Source organism: Pezoporus occidentalis, unplaced genomic scaffold, assembly GCF_034315485.1.
Source record: "Pezoporus occidentalis ecotype Australia unplaced genomic scaffold, CSIRO_AGI_Poc_V1 ctg31, whole genome shotgun sequence".
Classification (NCBI taxonomy): Eukaryota; Metazoa; Chordata; class Aves; order Psittaciformes; family Psittacidae; genus Pezoporus; species Pezoporus occidentalis.
In genome coordinates, this window is record NW_026915052.1 from 2,203,966 (window position 1) to 2,222,819 (window position 18,854).

The 18,854-nt window shown below is 42.1% G+C and overlaps 2 protein-coding genes across 5 annotated transcripts in view; one reads left to right on the forward strand and one right to left on the reverse strand.

Annotated features, from left to right (window-relative positions):
• The window catches only part of EVL (Enah/Vasp-like), a 127,472-nt gene extending 113,840 nt beyond the window's left edge, over positions 1–13,632 (forward strand). For both annotated transcript variants that reach the window (XM_062627975.1, XM_062627976.1), the window contains 9 exons: positions 1,334–1,563; positions 2,220–2,341; positions 5,501–5,561; positions 7,591–7,657; positions 8,974–9,040; positions 9,144–9,206; positions 11,492–11,558; positions 11,936–11,993; positions 13,025–13,632. In XM_062627975.1, coding sequence (XP_062483959.1) covers positions 1,334–1,563; positions 2,220–2,341; positions 5,501–5,561; positions 7,591–7,657; positions 8,974–9,040; positions 9,144–9,206; positions 11,492–11,558; positions 11,936–11,993; positions 13,025–13,062 — 773 coding nt within the window. In that variant the 3' untranslated portion in view covers positions 13,063–13,632. The remainder of the gene's footprint in view (positions 1–1,333; positions 1,564–2,219; positions 2,342–5,500; positions 5,562–7,590; positions 7,658–8,973; positions 9,041–9,143; positions 9,207–11,491; positions 11,559–11,935; positions 11,994–13,024) is intronic.
• Positions 13,633–15,395: 1,763 nt separating this feature from the next.
• Positions 15,396–18,854, reverse strand: part of DEGS2 (delta 4-desaturase, sphingolipid 2) — a 29,133-nt gene continuing 25,674 nt past the window's right edge. For all 3 annotated transcript variants that reach the window (XM_062627964.1, XM_062627962.1, XM_062627963.1), the window contains one exon: positions 15,396–17,713. In XM_062627964.1, coding sequence (XP_062483948.1) covers positions 17,570–17,713 — 144 coding nt within the window. In that variant the 3' untranslated portion in view covers positions 15,396–17,569. The remainder of the gene's footprint in view (positions 17,714–18,854) is intronic.

The window sequence follows — 18,854 nt, forward strand, 5'->3', positions numbered from 1 at the left end:
TGCAGGCAGATCAAGAACTTGGGTCTGCCATTTTGCATATGGTCTTGATTTCTAGTGTTCATCTAAAGCCTGTGGAGTTAGAACAGTCACAAGTAATGCCTATTTGCAGTTCAGTTCATACATTTTTGCATGCAGATCCATTCCTGTTCATAACCACATATAATGCTTAAATGATTGTGCTTAGAAAAGAAAGAAAACTGAGACATTTCCTTTCGCTTTCTGCTAAAAATATTATTGCAGCCACTAGAGGCTCAGTCCTGCTGATATAAGCCCTTGAAATCTACTTAGTTCAATAAAATTATTTTAAGCTCACATCAGTCCATTATTTTGACTCAGTTCAATTTTTGCCTCAGGCTGTCTTCTAATTAGGTGGGTGTAGTTTTGCAATTACAATTAAATGTGCCCATAATGAATTACTGGCTGTTATGTCTGTGAGCCAAAGAGGGGTTGAAATGTTTAAATTATTTCTAATAGCAGCTATGGTTCAGTTCAAGAATGGAATTGGGAGTGTGAAATAATGGCAGAAATAACCACAGAAATAAGGCAGTATTGTAAGAAAACCTAGATAAGAAGAAAAACAGGCTGTTGACGTTAAATACAGTTCCCAAATGTTCCTCAGTCAAAACCTGTCTGTCTTCCAAAATAACATGTACTGAACAACTGGGCTTTGATTACATATCAGGAGCAGCCTGTTTTGAGAGAGTATAACGTGGCGAAATACCCTTAGGCAGGTGTATTTGTTCAATTGACCCATTAGAGACAGGCAAAACAGTGCAATGGAGTTACCCACCACCAGCCCCTCCAACAGGCTGCTGCTTGAGGAGCTTTGCTGAACCTCGGGGTGCTTGGAGCTGGAGTCTCCCCCATTGTTTTGAAGACTGGCTGAGGCCATACACCTTGCATTAACAGAAAGGAGGATGTGTCACTGTAGGCCACGAGTCTTGTGAAAAACTGATGGTAACTAAAGTCCATGGAGTTGGTTGATGTTGTTTGTTATCTGCATGTAGAAAGCTATGAGACAAGCAGAAGATGCTACTTATGAACTGGGAAGTGCTGTCTGTGTTTTGAGTTCAGCACACAATAAAACACTAGCCCAGCCAGGGAGGAGGGAAAAGGCTAGTTTATCAGTGACAGGGTGTTGCAGGAGGACACACCTGTAGCTGATTGACCACTGATGCAACTACCGTTTCCCATTTTCCTGTATGCTTGGTGCTTCCTTGCATTGATCACTCATCATGCAGTCAGGTCATGACCCTGGGAGCAGAAACATGACCTTGCATACAGGCTGGAGAATATAGTATGTCAAGTGTAACTCTTATTCTCTGCATTTCAGGCCCAGCACTACCACCTGGTCATCCCAGTGGCGCTGCTGTGATCCCCACTTCGTCCGGGGGGCCCCCACCTCCGCCACCCCCCCCAGTCCCTCCACCACCCATGGGAGCTGCGCCCCCCCCACCTCCCCCGCTGCCGGCAGGTGCTGGCCAAGGGGTTGGCACTGAAGATGGGTCAGTGTCAGGGCTCGCAGCGGCTCTGGCTGGTGCCAAACTAAGGAGAGTTCAACGGGTAAGGAGGTGGCACTGGGACTCCCCCAGGGTCTCTTTGCTGCGGGAAAGCCTGGTGCAGCTTGGTGTAATGATCTGCAAATCCAGTGTGAAATGTGGTGAAACACGCTTCAGCTGCCCCCCCCCCCCTTAGCTGAACGTTGAAATGTGAATTTGTAGTGCAAATACAGCTGAGCAGCAGATGTTTGGTGGAATTCCTTCTCCTCAGAAAATGTGAATTATCAAATCACTGTGAGTTCTCATGTTGCCAGGATTTCAGTACTTCTGCAAAGCCCACCATTACACTGTTAGTGTTTTCATTATAAGTGGTTAAAACTGCATCATTATTACTGAAAACAGTGTAGACTGTTGAGGCAGCACACCAATAGGTGTCCACTTAGGTAAAGGTTGCATAAGCATGCATAAACATAATCATGAACAAAGAGCACTCTGGGGGTGCTCTGAAAACTCTGGGGTTTTTCATCATTTGCCCATATATTTGCCTCACCCAGACAGCTCCTAGTCTTAGTAAGGTCTTTATTCCAAGGCAGAACACATCCTATGTCTGTATTTTGGGCTGTGATGATCACTTCTCCTAATAATTAGGAAAACTGATCATTGAGGGTGCAGTTGTAAATGAAACTTTTCATTAATTCCAATGCTTATTTCTGTCTTAAGCCAGAAGATGGTTCAGGAGGGTCCAGCCCCAGTGGGGTCTCTAAAAGTGATGCCAATCGAACAAGTAGTGGAGGAGGCGGAGGAGGACTAATGGAAGAAATGAATAAATTGCTGGCAAAAAGGTTTGTATTCAGACTTCAAGTAAGCACTAGCGTGAGCTCTGAAACAAATTGTGGAGCAAGATTTGGTTATCAGTGGGTCACTTTGGTGCTTCTTTGAAATTTGACCAGATCTACATAGATGCTAGTCACCAGCATTGCCGGGTAAAACTGTGTGTATATCTGAAACTGTAGATGTTGCAGCAATGATGCCTGGCAGAGTTTTGCTGCTGTAAGAAATCCTTCAGTGTGGTAGCCTTTAAAGATGGTGACAAATACATCCTCCTGACTTTTGCCATTTTACCATATCTATTTCAAAGTTACTGTATTCAGATAAAGTAAACTATGAAAGGAACTTAAACAAATTATTCTTTATGCAACACATTCAGGATGTTGAACCTAAAAACATTAACAGAAGTGCAATAAAAGGCAACATCTTGGCAGGTGACTTGTTATTGATTCTCAGTGCATTTCAGACAGGCTAGCCAAGTTATTCCCATCTAAAGCGAGTCATGATGTATCAAGCTACCAGCTGTCAAAAGACACTCAATTATTCCAATTATTTTTTCTTTCTGCTTTCCCCTGATTCCATCAATAATGTTATGTCAGACTCCTAAGCTCCTAGTGTTAGATGTTTGAGTTTTAGCTCTATCTTTTTCAACATATGAATAGTGAAAGAAAAGGATGAGTAAAATAACAAAGAGTAGGTACAGATCACTTTCTTTTCTGAACTAAAATAGCTTAACAGCTTTTAATAGTTATTTACTGGTTCACCTTCTGATCTATTTTGTGCTGCTACCTGTCAAGACTGACTTTGCTGAACTGAATGATGCCTGTAAGCAAAGTAAGGTTCCATGACTAGATGCTGGGGTAACTCCTTCTGTTCAAGCAAACAAGTTAAATCGACATCTCATATGCTTGGTTATAGAAATCCTGCAGATTTCTGTGGTTCTAGTCTAACATGTACTCCAGTATAGCTTTTGGCAGTGGGTTCTGGTGTCTTCAGGTATTCAGGGTCAAATTCTCTCAGTATCTTAGCAAAAGAACCTGCACTACCATAAGCATCCTTTCCCAGGACATTGACAGCAACAGAATTGCTTCCCAAGTTTTGCTTCACAAAGCCATGGAATTGTAATGAATTTTCAGTCAAGGGTGAAATCTGGGCACATGCTGTTAAACTGTTACTGAGAGGATTTCTTTCAGCTGCAAAGCCCTTTTTATTTGTGATGACATAGAAAAGGGAAGAACCTGGCACTGTGTTTCAGGTTGCTGTTACGGAGCTGGCAGGCAGGAGTTAAAAAGACAGTTTCTTTAAACTGAGCATGTTCAGTACAGAAATCACTGAGTGATAAGCCTGGGATACCAGGGGCCCTCTGCTGAGCAGAAAACCATATGCTCAGAAACCAGGAATGCATCTAATGCTGGGTAAGTAATGAAGGAAAACGCTTCTAAGAGGTCAGGTGCTCTGTAGTATTAGTGGCCCCCGTGAGAACAGCCCTTTGCTTCAGGACTGAAGTGCAAGCAGAATAATGAACTCTCTCACAAACTACTATAATTTCTAGCCCAGTTAAGTTTCTTGCAGGACGTAAATCTAGCACTGGTCTCTCACCTGGGGAAGTATTTCCCTCACTGAAGTTCGTAATCATTGTAAGCTTTTTTCTCAGAAGAATCAAGTCAATATTAGAAAAAGAATATAAAAAATATTACTGATCCAATAAAATTATTAATTCAGTTTAATATCTGGAAATAATTCCCACAGAGCACCGTGTCCTACAAATGCATGTGTTTTACTCCTAGTTTTCTGTCAAATTTACATAAAAGCCTCCAATTTTTGTATCCAGTGAGGCTTTTCTTTTGCCAGTGATATGAAAAAAAATCCTTTGACAAATCTGTAGCAGTGCTTTGAAAGTCAGAAGCCTTTCTAAGTGCCATTGGGATTTTTTGTTCTGTGAGATTAATTTTTTCCACTTCAGAAGCAAGACTAAATGAAAAATCTATCATATTGGTGTTTTAAAAAACATCTGCTAAGGGTAGCATTCACAGGTGGATAAGGATCATCGCAACCGAAGTTCATGTGGAGACTAGAGCCGCAGTTCCCCTAGTTGTCTAAAATGGGAAATCGGATGTCCAGAGAATCAGTGCCTGGCACACTGGAGTACTTTTTAGACACTAAATAGGGCTTGAAAATCAAGAATTTGGTTTTCCTCTGCCAGTGTGGTTAACACCCAAGAAGTCTTACCATGTGCTCTTCAAAGATAAACAACCAACATCTTTGTTTACTCTCACGTCCAATTGATCCAGTGAACGGAGTGCAGCTCTTTGCCACTGCTTCTCAGAAAGTTTTGCCTCTCCTCAGGAAGCAGGACAGTGTGAGAATCTCAGGTGCTCACTCAACTTCTGTAGGCATCACCAACATTGGCATGGGGTTTAGGAGATCTGCTGCCTTTGAACTGGATTTGAGACTCACCAAAGGCACTTGAAAACCCAGGCTGGTGCACTTGTTTTCTGGCTCTTAGTCTCCAGCCAGAGCTTTCTCACTCTAAGGGGAGAAGGGGTCTTGACTGAGCAGAAACAGTGCCTGATCTTTTCCAGTGCAGATGGATGTGAGTTGAAGGGCTTTTCTGACTCTCATCCAATCACATGGGATCACTGCCACAGCCCTTTCTCTGAATGAGTATAGGGATGGGGGGATAAAGGTGGCAAAATGATCCTGGAGCTCGCTGAGAAGTGTCATCTCTGCAATACTCACCTGAGCCACCTGGGGGAGAGTTAGCTTGGTCTTCAGAAACCCTTGGTGATTTGGGGTGTTCATCCTGTGTTAGAGCACGGGAACCACCATCTATCTCCTCAGCCCTAGAGAGAAGCCATCCCTTTCTCACCCAGTTTCATATCCAGCTGTGCCTCCTTCCTCCACTGCAACACATTTCCTTGTGCTCTGCACCCTGTGTTCCTCTGTTAAACAACACCTCATAATTTTGCCCTTCTCCCTGAGTTGTATCACCAAGGTCTGGATTCCTCCCCCCACCCTAATCCTGCACAACCAAACACATCAGCCTTTATCACATCCCCTCGGATGAACTAAGTAAATAAAAACTCCCACCAGAGCCTGAATCAGCCTTCCCACATGGAAGATATGTTTCTAGAGGGTTGACTGTGTGTCCTATCTCATGTTCCTTTACAAAGGAGGAAAGCAGCGTCGCAGTCAGACAAGCCAGCTGACAGAAAGGAAGAGGAAAGCCAGAATGTAAGTGAAAGACTCCTCACTGTTCTGCTCTTGCAAATATGTTGATGTGCTGCCTTGTAAGCCAAAGTCCTGTGCTCATTCACTGTGTGTGGCAGGCAGTGACAAGCAGTGCTGATACAGGAATAGATTTGCACATTCAGTCAAAAGCTAAATGTAACTGCTTCCACCTTTCCTGGGAACAGCAGCCTATAAGCAAGAATTGCTGCCTTGTTCATAAGTGAGGTTATTGTCCAAACTAGGTTAACAGGTGCTTTCTCATGGTCTGATCTAAGTATTGTAGGTATGGTAGGTTCTTGCTTCATCAGAAGATGCATTGAACCTTCTGATAAGTAAATTTGAGATAAAGTTTATGATTCTTATTTTAAATTTGCAGTTTCAGCTAAGCTGAAGTAGATCACCAACCATGTGGTGTAACTTTGGATTGCTAGCCTCCATGCAAAGCAAGAATCAGCTCACTTCAGGCCCCAGGGCACACATGCAAAATGTCTCTGGGGGGGTGAATGGGCAACAGTGTATTAACCATTAGACCATTCAAAGATTAAAATATGTGTTCATGATACCTGCACTAAAATGAGATGATAGAGCTTGAAGAGCCTCAGAGAACATTGATTCACCTCTGTTTTAACTGTTCTGTTTGTATGTTGTCCACAAAAGCAAATAAGCGGTTTTATCTTACTCAGTCTTTACGCTGAACTTGATGCACCAATTTTGAGTTCAACATGCAGATTAAAATACTTATTTTTTACCCACTGAACTGATAAAGCGTGGGAGACCTTTCTAGTCTCAAGAGAGGCCAGGATATATACACTGTGTCCCTTCCCATGTGGTGCTTTTCTGGGCTGCTGCTCATACAGCATTCCTGCTGCTAACCAGCACCCTCATGAAGGCTCTCTGTCATGGCTGCAAGTTTGTAAAGCATCGTGTGTGCCTTGTATCACCTATGTAGAGATCTTGCCTCCAAAGACAAAGTAACAGCTGCTCAGTAGGAAATCTATTTGGAAAATGTAGGCCTCACCCCAGTCTGAAGGGTTTGTAGCAAGAGCAGGCATAAGCACTTTGCACTGTTTAAGGAGAAAAGCAGCTATTTTCGCTTGTTCTTCAAGGGATGCTTTAAGCATGGAATTTGCCTACTGACCCCGCTATGCAACCATTGCTCTAAATTTTGCCCCAAAGCTGGTTTTGAGCCATGTACTCAGAGATGAAAGGCACCATTTAGCTTCTAACTATTCAGCCTCTGCTGTCTTTCTGCCCCTTCTTCTCTCCCCCTGAAACTCTGCATTAGTTTACATCCTAAATCAAACTTTTTGATAGCACCAAACTGTTCAGAAAGGTGTTTTAGAGAACATCTGTTTGACATGTATCTTGAGGACACTTTGTGGTGAGGGATCTTCTGTCAGACTGGGTGCAATTCCATTTTACAATGCAGAGTTAATGCTTTTCCTGAGTGTGTTGTGAGGGTTGCTAAATAATATCAAATACAGAGGTGAATGTTTTATGATCTGTTATAAATCTCAGAAAAAAGAGTCCAAATATGTGATGTAGTGTTTAATCTTCTACTTAGGAGGGGTACTGGATTACTTAGTTACCTTTGGTAGTACCTGGACTATTCTTATTAATACCAGTGGTTCTCCTGGACTAAAAGGCTGGGATCCAACCTACTGCTCCTTCAGACAGCTCAGTTCCCATATCTAAATTTGGGAAGTGGGTGGCTTGTATTTAAACATCAGCAGCCAGAACTTTAGAGTGGTAATGCAGCCTGGTTTGGTGTACAGGGATGAGGGTGATTCAGTGGAATTGTGAAAAAATGTCCATTTTATCAAAAGTTAAAAAGTATATATTTTGCCATGCTAAAGGGAGAGAAAGCTTGACGTTTAAATGAGCTTGAGCCCATACCTTGGCAGCAGTGCCTGTTAGACATGCTTGGAGGAAACTCGATTTTGTACCACCTGTGCTGCAACTGGTCTACAGAGCAGAAGAGGACTCTGCTTCATCTCCAGAATTCAGTAATGTCCTGTTTTTCTCTTTGTAGGATGATGCTAGCACCTCTCCTTCACCCAGTACACGAGGTTCCACCCAGCAGCAGCAAAATTCATCAGGTATTAAACTACTAGTGTTGTAGTTGTCTTCTTAATCTAGTCTTTTCCACCACTTGCAGACTCTGGGTTCATCATCCTACTTCTGAATACAACTAAGAGAAAAATTCTCAAATACCTGTTGTTTTAAAAACTATACTCAGCAAGAAATTGTGATTTTATACACTTCACAGCCAAGACAATGCCAATACAGCCAATTTAGTTAGCGGGGTCCAGTCATGTAGCTAAGGATCTGTGTCTTCAACACTGTGAAATCTTCTAAGAGTAAAAAAGCTGTATTATTTTCTTTTTTGTAGTGTAGCTGTCTCCTGGTTTATGCAGTTGGGGAATGGGTCTTGGTAGCTTGTTGCAGTGAGCCTGATCCCGAGGTTTGCTAGGTGAAATTAAGGAGCCCCCAAAATATGTTTTTCCTATGATGAGTTGAAATGACTGTCTCCAAGTAGATAAGATGCAAGCCAGTCAGATTCATTCTTGCATCAGTCTTGGCTTTCATATGTGCTGAAAGAAACCTTTCTGAAGGGAATGGGTATTTAACCATACCAGCTTCCTTTTGGAACAAAGCCACTATTTGCATGCTTTGCAAGGGAAGGGGAAGAAGCCAGGAGAAAGATGCATGTAAATGAAGAATGATATCTAGAAATTTCCTGAGAGTGACATAATTCTTTTAAGGAGTTTTTTAGGACCTCACGGAGGAGCAAACCCTTGTGCATGAAGCTGTGTGTTACTGAAGTCTCTGAAACAGTTCACTTTATTTTAGGAGGGGATTAAAACAATAGTAAGCATTTTCAGTAACAGGTTGCTTAGTGCAGCTTTTAGGAATGTTCTGCAAGTTAGAAATCTAGACAACATTAAATTCTCTATGGAGATTTGCATCATGGGGGTCTCACTATTTTTAGATACACCCATATTTTCTGCCAACTATGCAAACAAAAAAAAATAGGCCTTTTTAACTTAAAATATAAATAAGGATTGTATGTAATAAAATAAGCCTTGTAGCAATTAGCCTGTATTTCTTAATAGAAATGATTTATGCATTTCCTCTTACTGATCCAGTTCCATGTCTTTTTAGTATTGTTTAACTATCTGGTGCCTAATTAAAGGGATCACTATGCAGATTTTTGCCAATGCTTTCTCTGTAATACAGGCAACCTCTTACATTCATTCAATATTCATTCATTCAATCAGTCCTGCTTTCCTGGATCTTTCTAAGTCGCTCATCCTTACTGAATGAAAGCAGCTGTGTAAGACAATAAACTTCAGGATATTTTTATCTTTAGAGAAAAAATAATTAACAGTAACTTTTCATTTTTGTTTTCCAGACTCTGGGAAAAAGCCATGGGAAAGGAGCAATTCTGTTGAAAAACCTGTATCTTCATTACTTTCTAGGTGAGCTGCATGGGGTGTCCCTCTGGCTGGCTAGCAGTTGGGATGGTCACGCTGTCCCGTGGCACGTGCACAACTCATTTCTCGTTTCATTCCATTGCTATAGAAATCCATCAGTGGTGAAGAGCTGTGAAGCTAAGAGCCCCACACAATCCCACATGTCTTCTAGGTACTGGCTAACAGCCTAGCTTTGTAACCGTCTTGGCTTGTCCTTTGGCTAATCCCATCGTTCAGCACTAATGTTTGTCTTCTGTGACGTCTTTTACTCATTCTCTTACATTCTGCTTTGTCTGTCGCTGCACAAAGTGTGAAGGTGGAATGTGTCATGTCAAAGGCTTGTTCCATGGAAACAGCCCCCTGCTCGGGTGTGCACAGGCATCACAGACATTAATCACACTTTAAGCAAGCACTTAAAGCATCTATGCTCGTGAAGCAGAGGCATGAGCTTGGCAGTGCACTGTGCCATGTGAAAGGCAGGCTTTGGAGCATCTTTTTACAGCAGGTACAGGATGACCCTGCCAATAGAAGAGGTCTTCATTGTCCAGCCTCTGCAGAAATTCAAAGCCAAGGCAGAAATATCTGAGGAGCTTGCAGCTGGGAGAAGAGAAGTTATTCCTCCATCCATGCAATTGCAGTGGTGCATGAGAAAGAACAGCAAAGCTTGGTGCAATATGTTAATAACATCAAGCTGTAAAACGTTCTAGCCACAGAAAAGGCGTTCAGAAATATAGGGTATAAAAGCTGGCAGGTGTCAAATCCAAGAAGCCTAGAGTAGGACTCCAAATGTCCTATCAATGTGAACAGCCAAGCTGCAGTTCTATCACCCATATTCCTAACACCCCAAAGATTGAGATGAAGTTTGTTGGGCAGCTAAAGAGACTTCCTTCCAGTGCTGGTCTTGAATGACACAGTGTTACTGCAGTAGTGGACACTGAGATGGATGGATAAACTGAATAAGGAGGCAGAACACAGGCTTATGTATGTTTAGAATTCACTGCAAGAGATGTCCTTTAGTTTACTCTGTTATGTATATGACGGAGCTGATAGTCTGCAGGGAGAAAGTTGCCAAAGGCAACTATCTGCATGTACTTGCTGCTGTGTTAAAGATGCGGGAACATGCCGGGCCCAAACATTCAGAGGGATGCATCAGTGTTACTAGAACAAAATATAGTCTCTCCAGTTCTCCTAAAACCAATGGGATATGTTCTTTCTAGGAAATAGGTGAGAGTTTCAATATAGAAATACCATTCATTTTTTCAATTGGGAATGAAACGTGGGCTATTTAAAACAGCCATCAAGTTTTCACCAGCTATCTTCTATAGTGCCGTTCCTTCCTGGGAGGAGGACTAGTTCAGCGGGAAAAAATCCTTTCTTAGTCTAATATCTGGAGTGGTGCTCAGTCTTTGCTTGCTCAAACAACTTCTGTGGGGGAAGCAGAGCAGGTTTTCAAAGCCTTCCCTCAGCAGTGACCTGTTTCCATTCCTGTTCAGTTTGATGGCATTTGTATGTGTCTTAATTCCCAGCTTAGCTGTGAGATGGTAGGAGACCTGTTAAGATTTTCTGAGAAGGGGTTGCTAGACCAAGCATACTTTCAGGACTGACAGAATCTCCACCATCCCTCAGTTTGGGCCCAAAGATGATGGCAAAGTTATTTGAAGCTTTTCTTGTTATTTAGATAGCATAGTTAATTTTTGAAGTTTTTTAGAAGTTACTGATTAAAAGAGAAAGTCAAGCAGCTTCTTTGTCCTTCATTTATTTTATCAGCCATCATCAGAGTTCAGCCCACTGACTTAATAACATCCTGGAAGATCGACAGCACTCAAGTGTACTAGCCAGATTGGTTTTGTTTATGACTCAAGAAAAAGTACCTGTGCTACACAGTGCTACCAACAAGCTCCACTTGACTCAGTCAGGCCTTCCAAGGAAAGGATTACTGGGTTATTACTTCTCCTGTAATATTTTTCTAACTTGTTTTCTGCTATTACTTTAGCACCAGTTGAAGTCTAGGTGGCTAAGAGAGGGTTGCTGTACAGAAAACAGACTGAGAGAAAACCAGACATCCAGCTTGCAAATTTCAAATGCTGTAATGAAATATATCGTTAAACAGGCTTTATCCCCTGAAGACATCTCAGCATTTTCTAGTCTGAAATCATTGAGACTCCCAACACCAAAAAAAAAACAAACCAATGAATTGAGCTTCTTTGCACCCCCTCCAGTATGTCTGCAGTAGGAGAAAGCAGTATCTTTGAGGGTCAGGTTGCAAACAGGAGCAGTGCTGCTCGCCAGCTGCTGAACACTCTTGAGCAGCACAATAGGGAGCCTCTGGTTCAGCATTCAAAACACGGGTGCTCCTGCTCTGGGGTGTGTTTCATCCGCACTAGCAGGCAGGTGTAGCTTAATGTCCACTGCAAGGAACTGATGGGCTTTTTTAATGTTCTTTTTCCCTTTTTCCAGGATGAAGCCAGTGAGCAGCAGCAATGATGTGGCTATGGATGCCTTAGATTTTGATCGAATGAAACAGGTGAGTGTAAAGGTCTTTCACACCTCAGAGGATTGATGAGCTACCCATTTTCCCCCATGCATGCGCTGTACAAGCAAAACAGCTGTTCAGTCTTCTGATTTCCTCTACACCTAGGTGCTTAGAGGAGGACTAGATGGTAAGCAGCAAGAGAGCACAATCTCACTGCTATTTCATCAAGATGTCTGTACATAAATGTGCAAATAAATATGCCAGTATCTTCTGCATCCTTGGCCTGGGAGTGCAGATGTAGCTGTTAGTAGTGCTAGGCTCTGATCATCAGAGGAGGTGGGGGACAAGCACAACCGTATTAAACTTGCATTTTCTTCCACCAGTTAGAAGGAAATTCTGAGCAGCTGACTTGTGTTTTGTCTCATCAGGAAATATTGGAGGAAGTTGTAAGAGAGTTACACAAAGTGAAAGAGGAGATAATTGATGGTAAGAAAGAGAAAAATTATTATTTTTCTCATCTTTATGACTAATTTCCCATAGATAAGATGATAGGAACTGCAGAGAGTTCCCTGGTGTTTTCAGACTTCTGTGAGCAGCTCTGATTTATATACACATTTGAAGAACAAGCATCTACTTTGAGCTCTGATCGTGACACTGTGTTTACATCCTCTGTTTTTTTGCTGTTGATGAGCATTTTCACTCCCAGCCTGTGAGAAATTCACTGGCTGATGTTTCTCACAGGTGAGAGGATGAGAGATGACCTTCCTGTAGCATGTCAGTTTATCACAATCAGGGAGTGTGAAATCACTTGTAACTAGCCGGCCACACAGGTTGGGATGAGGAGGGGACAAAGGTACCAAACTGAAAATCCATCCCGAGCATCTTCTGTAGGTTTCCTATTCTTGTAGAGCTATTTCTGACCTTCATTCAATTCCAGCTTTCCAAATAGCCATGTATTTTTATAACTTATTGAAAAGTACAACTGTACTAAATGTATCAGTACTGTTTTACAAATTGCTGTGCAATATATAACTAAATGTGTTTTTCAGGGCCATTATTGAAATGCACAGCAAAATCCGTATCTGAAGCCCACATTAGGGCATATGAAGATGCATTTCCACACCCTGTGCTCCCCATATTAGATTCACACAGAAGGGGAAAGAGAGGAGACTGTAAAACAGCTAAAATCCATTCCCCGTCCCCTTGCTCTAGACCTGTGTGCTCACAAACCCTTGGGCAATTTGCAGTTGAGGAGACCCTTGCTACCATCCCAGCAGCTTGGCCCTCAGAGCCTTCCTAGTTCATTCCAGTGCAAAATAAGACATTCACATAAACCGCAGATGCAACTTCTTACACCAGTACTGCAGTTTGCAAGCAAACAGCTGCCTATCCTTACTCATCCTTTTACCCTCCACTCATCCTTTTACCAGCGTGTACTTTCTGCAACCTCTATACTTAAGGTTTTCCATCACACTGGGTATGACATTACTCATTAACCTTTTGGTTTGGTTTTCTAGCCATACGGCAGGAGTTGAGTAGAATCAGTACAACATAATGATTGCAAAGCATTTGGACGGTACTAAGAATGCTAGGAAGATCGGATCATTTCTAAGTGTACCAAGGTCATGCAAGATGGTGAGAGAGGACACCGGCACTGTCTTTGTTCTTATACCCTTTTTATTAGCAGACTCAGCACACTTTGAAGCTTGTTGCTGCCTTGGATTCACTTCATTTTAAAAGTCTTAATCTAAAGAATATTAAATTTTAAATTTCTGGATTTTTTAGATTTCATCTGACACTGCACATTGGATTTGTCAGCCTTTTTTGTATTTTGTATTTGCTTATTTAAATGTATTACCTTTCTTTTTAGTAGTAGATAAGAACACACGTGAACCATTTGCTTTTGATAGATGACTTCAAAGTAATTTTACTAGTAGTCTGCAATGTAAATGAAGATCCTTTGCCAACAGAAACGTATTGAGGCATCACAAGAAGAAACAGAGACATGTTAGTTGTCAGCCAACAAGTTCTTTGTCTCAGAGTTATCACAATATAAAAAAATGGTACGTCAGTGCATCACAGTATCTGTGTTCATATTGGTAATAAACTGTTTATTGTCCACATGGCCCTGCCTTTCTTTGTTTCATTCATCACTTGAGCTGCACTTTTACATCACTTGAGTTAATGATGAGAGGAAAGTGACTGAGACTCAACTGCGGGTTGACAGCTCTGCCCAGCCAGTGCCACAGAGCAGGAGAGCCTGAGCAGACCCAGGAGAGGAGACAGGGTGAAGTGTGCTTTGCAGTTAGTTGTAAAATGTTACCTGCTTTGGCTTGAAAGGCTTGGGACTGCTCTTTAGCACTCCTCAAATTAAGTCTGCCTTTTAGAAGACAATCTGGTCTTTACAATGTGGGTCTACTGCAGATTAAGTACAGAAGTCCATGCAACAGTGAGCTCCAGCCTGAGCCTGATGGCTGTTAGCCATTTAATGCCAGCAGGAGGTGAGAGACAGGTTAAACAGTGAGGTAAGATTCCACATGGGAATTAAAGCTGTCAGACATTGATGTGCACCCCAGACAACAGCCCCCGAAGCACAAGAAGGAGCCTTTCCAGTATGAAGAGCACAGGCAAGGATCAGTAACAGCAGCGATTATAATGATCTCATACAGTAGCTCATGTGTTTCTTAATTATAAACCCATTTAATGGCAAACCTGACAATGTCAAGTATTTTTCAAAACTGCTGCCTCTCAGATAATCACAACCATTCTGTGAAACTCTCCCATAATCTTAACTAAGCTTGAGGAAGCTGGGGGCTGGCATGGCTCACTTTCTCTCTTGGAATGTGGCATTATGCCTGAGGTCAGTAATAACCATGTTGTAATTCAGGCCGAGCGTACACCCTGGATATGGTGTGCCCTCTGTTAACATCAGCCACCCGCTGTAAATGAGTTTTTTTTACTACATTCTTCTTCTGCCTTTGCAGGCCTCATATAATTAAGACATAATAAGCTGAAGTTTGCACACTGCCACTTAATAGCTGTAGGAGCAAGGTGTGCCCAAGTGGAAGGGAAAGCTTGGCTGATAGAAGCAGGAGAGCAGACCTGCCAGCACTAGCACTTTGCTGGTTCCCAGCTTATGGGGATGGGTGCCCAGGGTGGCTTATTTGCAGTAGTGGCAATGCCAGAGGATTTCACCTCCCAGACACTAAGTCAGGTTGCCTGTTTACTCTGTGGAGAAGGGTGTCCTTTCATGCTGGGCTTGTTGAGCCGCTACAACAGGGCAGGCCATAGGCATTTTACATAGCAGAAATCAAAGGAGGCTTTAACTTCCACTCCTGACTTCAATACAGCAATTTTACTCCTATCTCTTCTTGCTAGAGCATTAGTGTGGCCACACAGTGAAGTGGATCTGAATTTATTATTAAGTGAAGAGAATAAACCTATACATAGCCCTAATGTACTTTTAACCCAGACCCACATACTCTGTGGTTATCAAAAAAACCCTGCTGCCAACATTAATGGTCGTGGCCAAGACAAATGCCCATGCAAAGGATGAGATCACAGCCTTCTTCAGCAACACCCACACGGTGAAACAGCTCACACCACACATCTGCCCGTACCAGGCTTCCAGCCACTTCAAATTCCCATGGAGGTGGAAAGCACAGAGCAGGAACTACCCGGGCAAAGCAAGCGGGGACCATGATGAAAATATTGATGGGAAGCAGGACAAGAAGCAGTTGCCAGGTTGGTTACTCATGCTTACAGCATAGCCTCTGTGTCAGGCTAGGCTAGTAATCTGTAGACCGCATATGTCTGTTCATCATGAAACAGCTGAGTAAAGAACTATAGAAAGATCAGTTGCCATAGAGGAGGAGGACAATAGTCAGGTTGAGGAAGATAGATAGTATAATCTTTATTGTGGTTTTTATATTAACTTGCTAAGTCAGCCAAGAGAGTTCAGGAAGCATACATGAAGTTGAGTATGTGATTGTGAAGTGCCAGCAGCTCTGAAGTGAATTAATAAAAGCCTGAAGCTTCCTGACATGAGCACTGATACAATGAAGTTAATGGAGATTCCCACACCAAAACCTCTTCCTCTGGGAGAAAAAAAAAAAAAAAAAAGGCTTTAATAATTAAGATATAACATCTTAAGTATGTTCTTCACTGAAGAACCAGTCAAGTCTGAAGTGTCAGAATAGGCCCCAGTCTTCCTCTTCTTTTCCAGAAGCACAACCCACTGACCAAAATAGTATCTGAATGAACTGGTATTCTCTCCCTGCATCACAAAGGATCTTGCACCACTGAGCAAACCTGTGTATTTACCAGATTCATCGGACAGATGAGAAAAATGGAGAAGGGGAAAATGGAGGAGGAGGAACCCGAATTGGAACAGACTAGCTCAGCTGCCTGATGTGCCAGGTAGCAAACAGACAGGCTTACTGGATCCAGTGCTGTAGAAGGAAAGAATGAAATTATGCATATTAAGGAAATTGGGCTTCCCAGATCTAATAACATACTTTGAGGAACCAATGAGAATGCACTATAATCCTTTCCTTTGCTACAGACATGGATTTCCAGGAGAAAACATAAAAGTTAAATTGTTAGAGGGTTAGAGTATAAGAAGGCCTTTATAGAACTCTCTTTTAACCGTTTACTAAGGATAGAAATAAGTCATCAGCTTTCCAGGGTGGAGCAAAGTTATTAGATGGCATCTGAATTCCTGACCCCCAAGATACTGTTCTGCTTGGAGAAAGGTATGGTGAATAAGATTTTTGATGATACAGAATTATTCATGATAGCAGAAGTTTATAGTTTGAGAGTTCAGGCAGGACAATTTAACTGTTCCACTGGGTGGAAATGGCAGGTGAAGGCTAATGTCAGTAGCCCAAAGTAAGACATGTAGGGAGAGAAACAACCCTAGCTCCATGTGTATCTCTTTAACACCATCAGAGGCAACTTCTAAAGAGCTGGAGAACCACATGCTTCCCAAATGTCAAGTTGGTGTGCCTGAATGACAGAGGAAAAAACTTCCAATTATTCTAAAAGCAGTTAGGAACAAATACCACCGTAATGTCTCCATGTCTTCACTGACACATACTCCTAACTCTTATGCACAGAAACAGGTATAATGTAGAGAAGACCAAGAGAGGTGATCAGGAATGTTAACAACCTTGGCAAGCAGTAATTAAAACGAGAATCCTTCCATTTCCAAACAGACTTACAGTGAGGAAACGGATGAGAAACACAAAGTTTTGAACACTGTTGAACAGGTGGGTGAGAAAGGACTGCCTGGTTTCTCCATGTGCACATCCTGCTGCTGATGAGGCAGCCAGCAGAGGACTAAAGGAAGGGTTTCTCCACACCACAGTTCAGCTCTGCTAGTTAGGTACAATGAGTTATATCTGATGAATAGAAATGCATTCAGAAAAGGTTTAGACAAAGTCCTGGAGTAAAGGTCAAACAGCGGCTACTGAAATAATGATACAAATGTACAAAAAACATACACATACTCCAATGAATATACAAAATCTCAGCTACCATCAATTATCAGAGGATACTGGGTTAGATATGGCATTGAACTAAAGGCACTCTTGTGTTCTCCAGAAAGTATCTTTTACTACTGTGTGGCAGTCCTCCGTGCTTCCACAGTCCTGTGCACACAGAGCATCTACATCTTACCTGGCATGAAGGGAAACCAGTCCAAAACTACACACACTCATGCTCACACATACACGCATCAAGCATTCTACATTCAGATAAGGCCAAAACTCAGATGTAGGCACATGTGGCCCAGGAAGTTAATTCTAAGCCTAGGCCAAAAGTTCACATAATCATAGCTTACTCTAATCTAGTTTCTCAAGGTTACATACACAAATATCCTTTATTAAAAAGTATCAATAGTCTAAAATAGTGCATCCAATTGCTTCATTTCCATACTTATCCTCTTCGTCTAAGGAGCACACACCAATGCTAATTCAGCACACACAGACATCCTCCTACTTTGCAGAGAAGTCATTCAAATGAACAAACAAAACACCAATGCAGCTGGCAGAGCTAGTCTGTTAGCTTTCTTTTGCCAGCTTGCATAGTCTCTTAACCCTTGAATAAGGACCAATTGTGTCATCAAAAATGAAGTCCCACAGAACCCGAATCCAGGACTGGTGATGTGGAAGGTTATCATAATATTCTGCTGCAATCTTCTTCACCTGGAAGAAGAAGAGAGAGAAAGATCTATTTAGCTGCAGTGTCAGGTGTGTTTCAGTCCTTGCATTTAGATCTGATAGCACAGCCATAACCTGAAGTTACTTGTTAACTGCTTGTGAGCTTCTGAAGTTCAGCCAACACATTTAGATACTTCTTAGCAGATTTCTGATGTAAACTTTGCCTCACAATGTCAGAATTTGAAAGATGATGGATCACTGCTTTCAGTCAGAGCTATTTTGTCTCATTTTGGTGGTGGAGTGATCTCCACAATAAAATGCCTAATCCACTTTATAAATGACTGAGAACCAACCTATATTTAAAGCCCTGTTCACCACTCATAATACTTGTCTTCGGAAGGTTCTGGGTAGGAGAGAAATACCAATTGAGAAAATACCAGACACAGCCTGACCTGCACTTCAGGGCTTTTTTATCTTGATTCTGCTAGTGTGTTTCAAATCTGAGAGATGGGTTCCTCCAGCAGGCAGAGGAAATTGCAAGGGTGGTCTGTCCCCCTCAGTCTGGTGTTAAAAATGCTGCAAGATTCATTATTAGGTCAAAAGTCTAATAAAATTTCATCCCTTTTACAAATCCCCAAGCCTTAGGACTGTTGCCATCAGAGAACCGTTGTGCACCATTGGGGGCGGCACTTGTATGAGGAGTAAGGCTGGAACCAGAAGACAAAGAGGTTTCAGACCTGGCAGGTTCAGGGAACTATGAGGATTCCCAAGTTGTCAGTAGTTCCTGCTCTAGCTAGATGCTCTGCTTTCTGAACACACTTACGAAGCAGCAAAGTCTGCTAACTATTGTACACTTGCACATAAACTGCTTGGGCATGGTTTTACTGCAGCTCCACCTCCCAGACACACAGCTCTATTCTAGAGTAGTTTGTCTTGCTGGACAGCATGAATCCTCTCTTTAAAAACTGCAGAATTTTAAAGCCAGCTATGCTGAGCACAGCATAGGTTTCCAGTGAAGAGCAAAAGGGTTACACAGAAATTGTCATCCAGGAGGAGAGTCTCATCAGCATCTGAGCTGTAACAGTGGAATCTTAACACAGCATAAAAAGGTAAGAATCCCAGCAGAAGTTAAATTATAAGTCAGTATGGTTCACTGATAGTTATTACCTCATTAATTCAGCTTCCT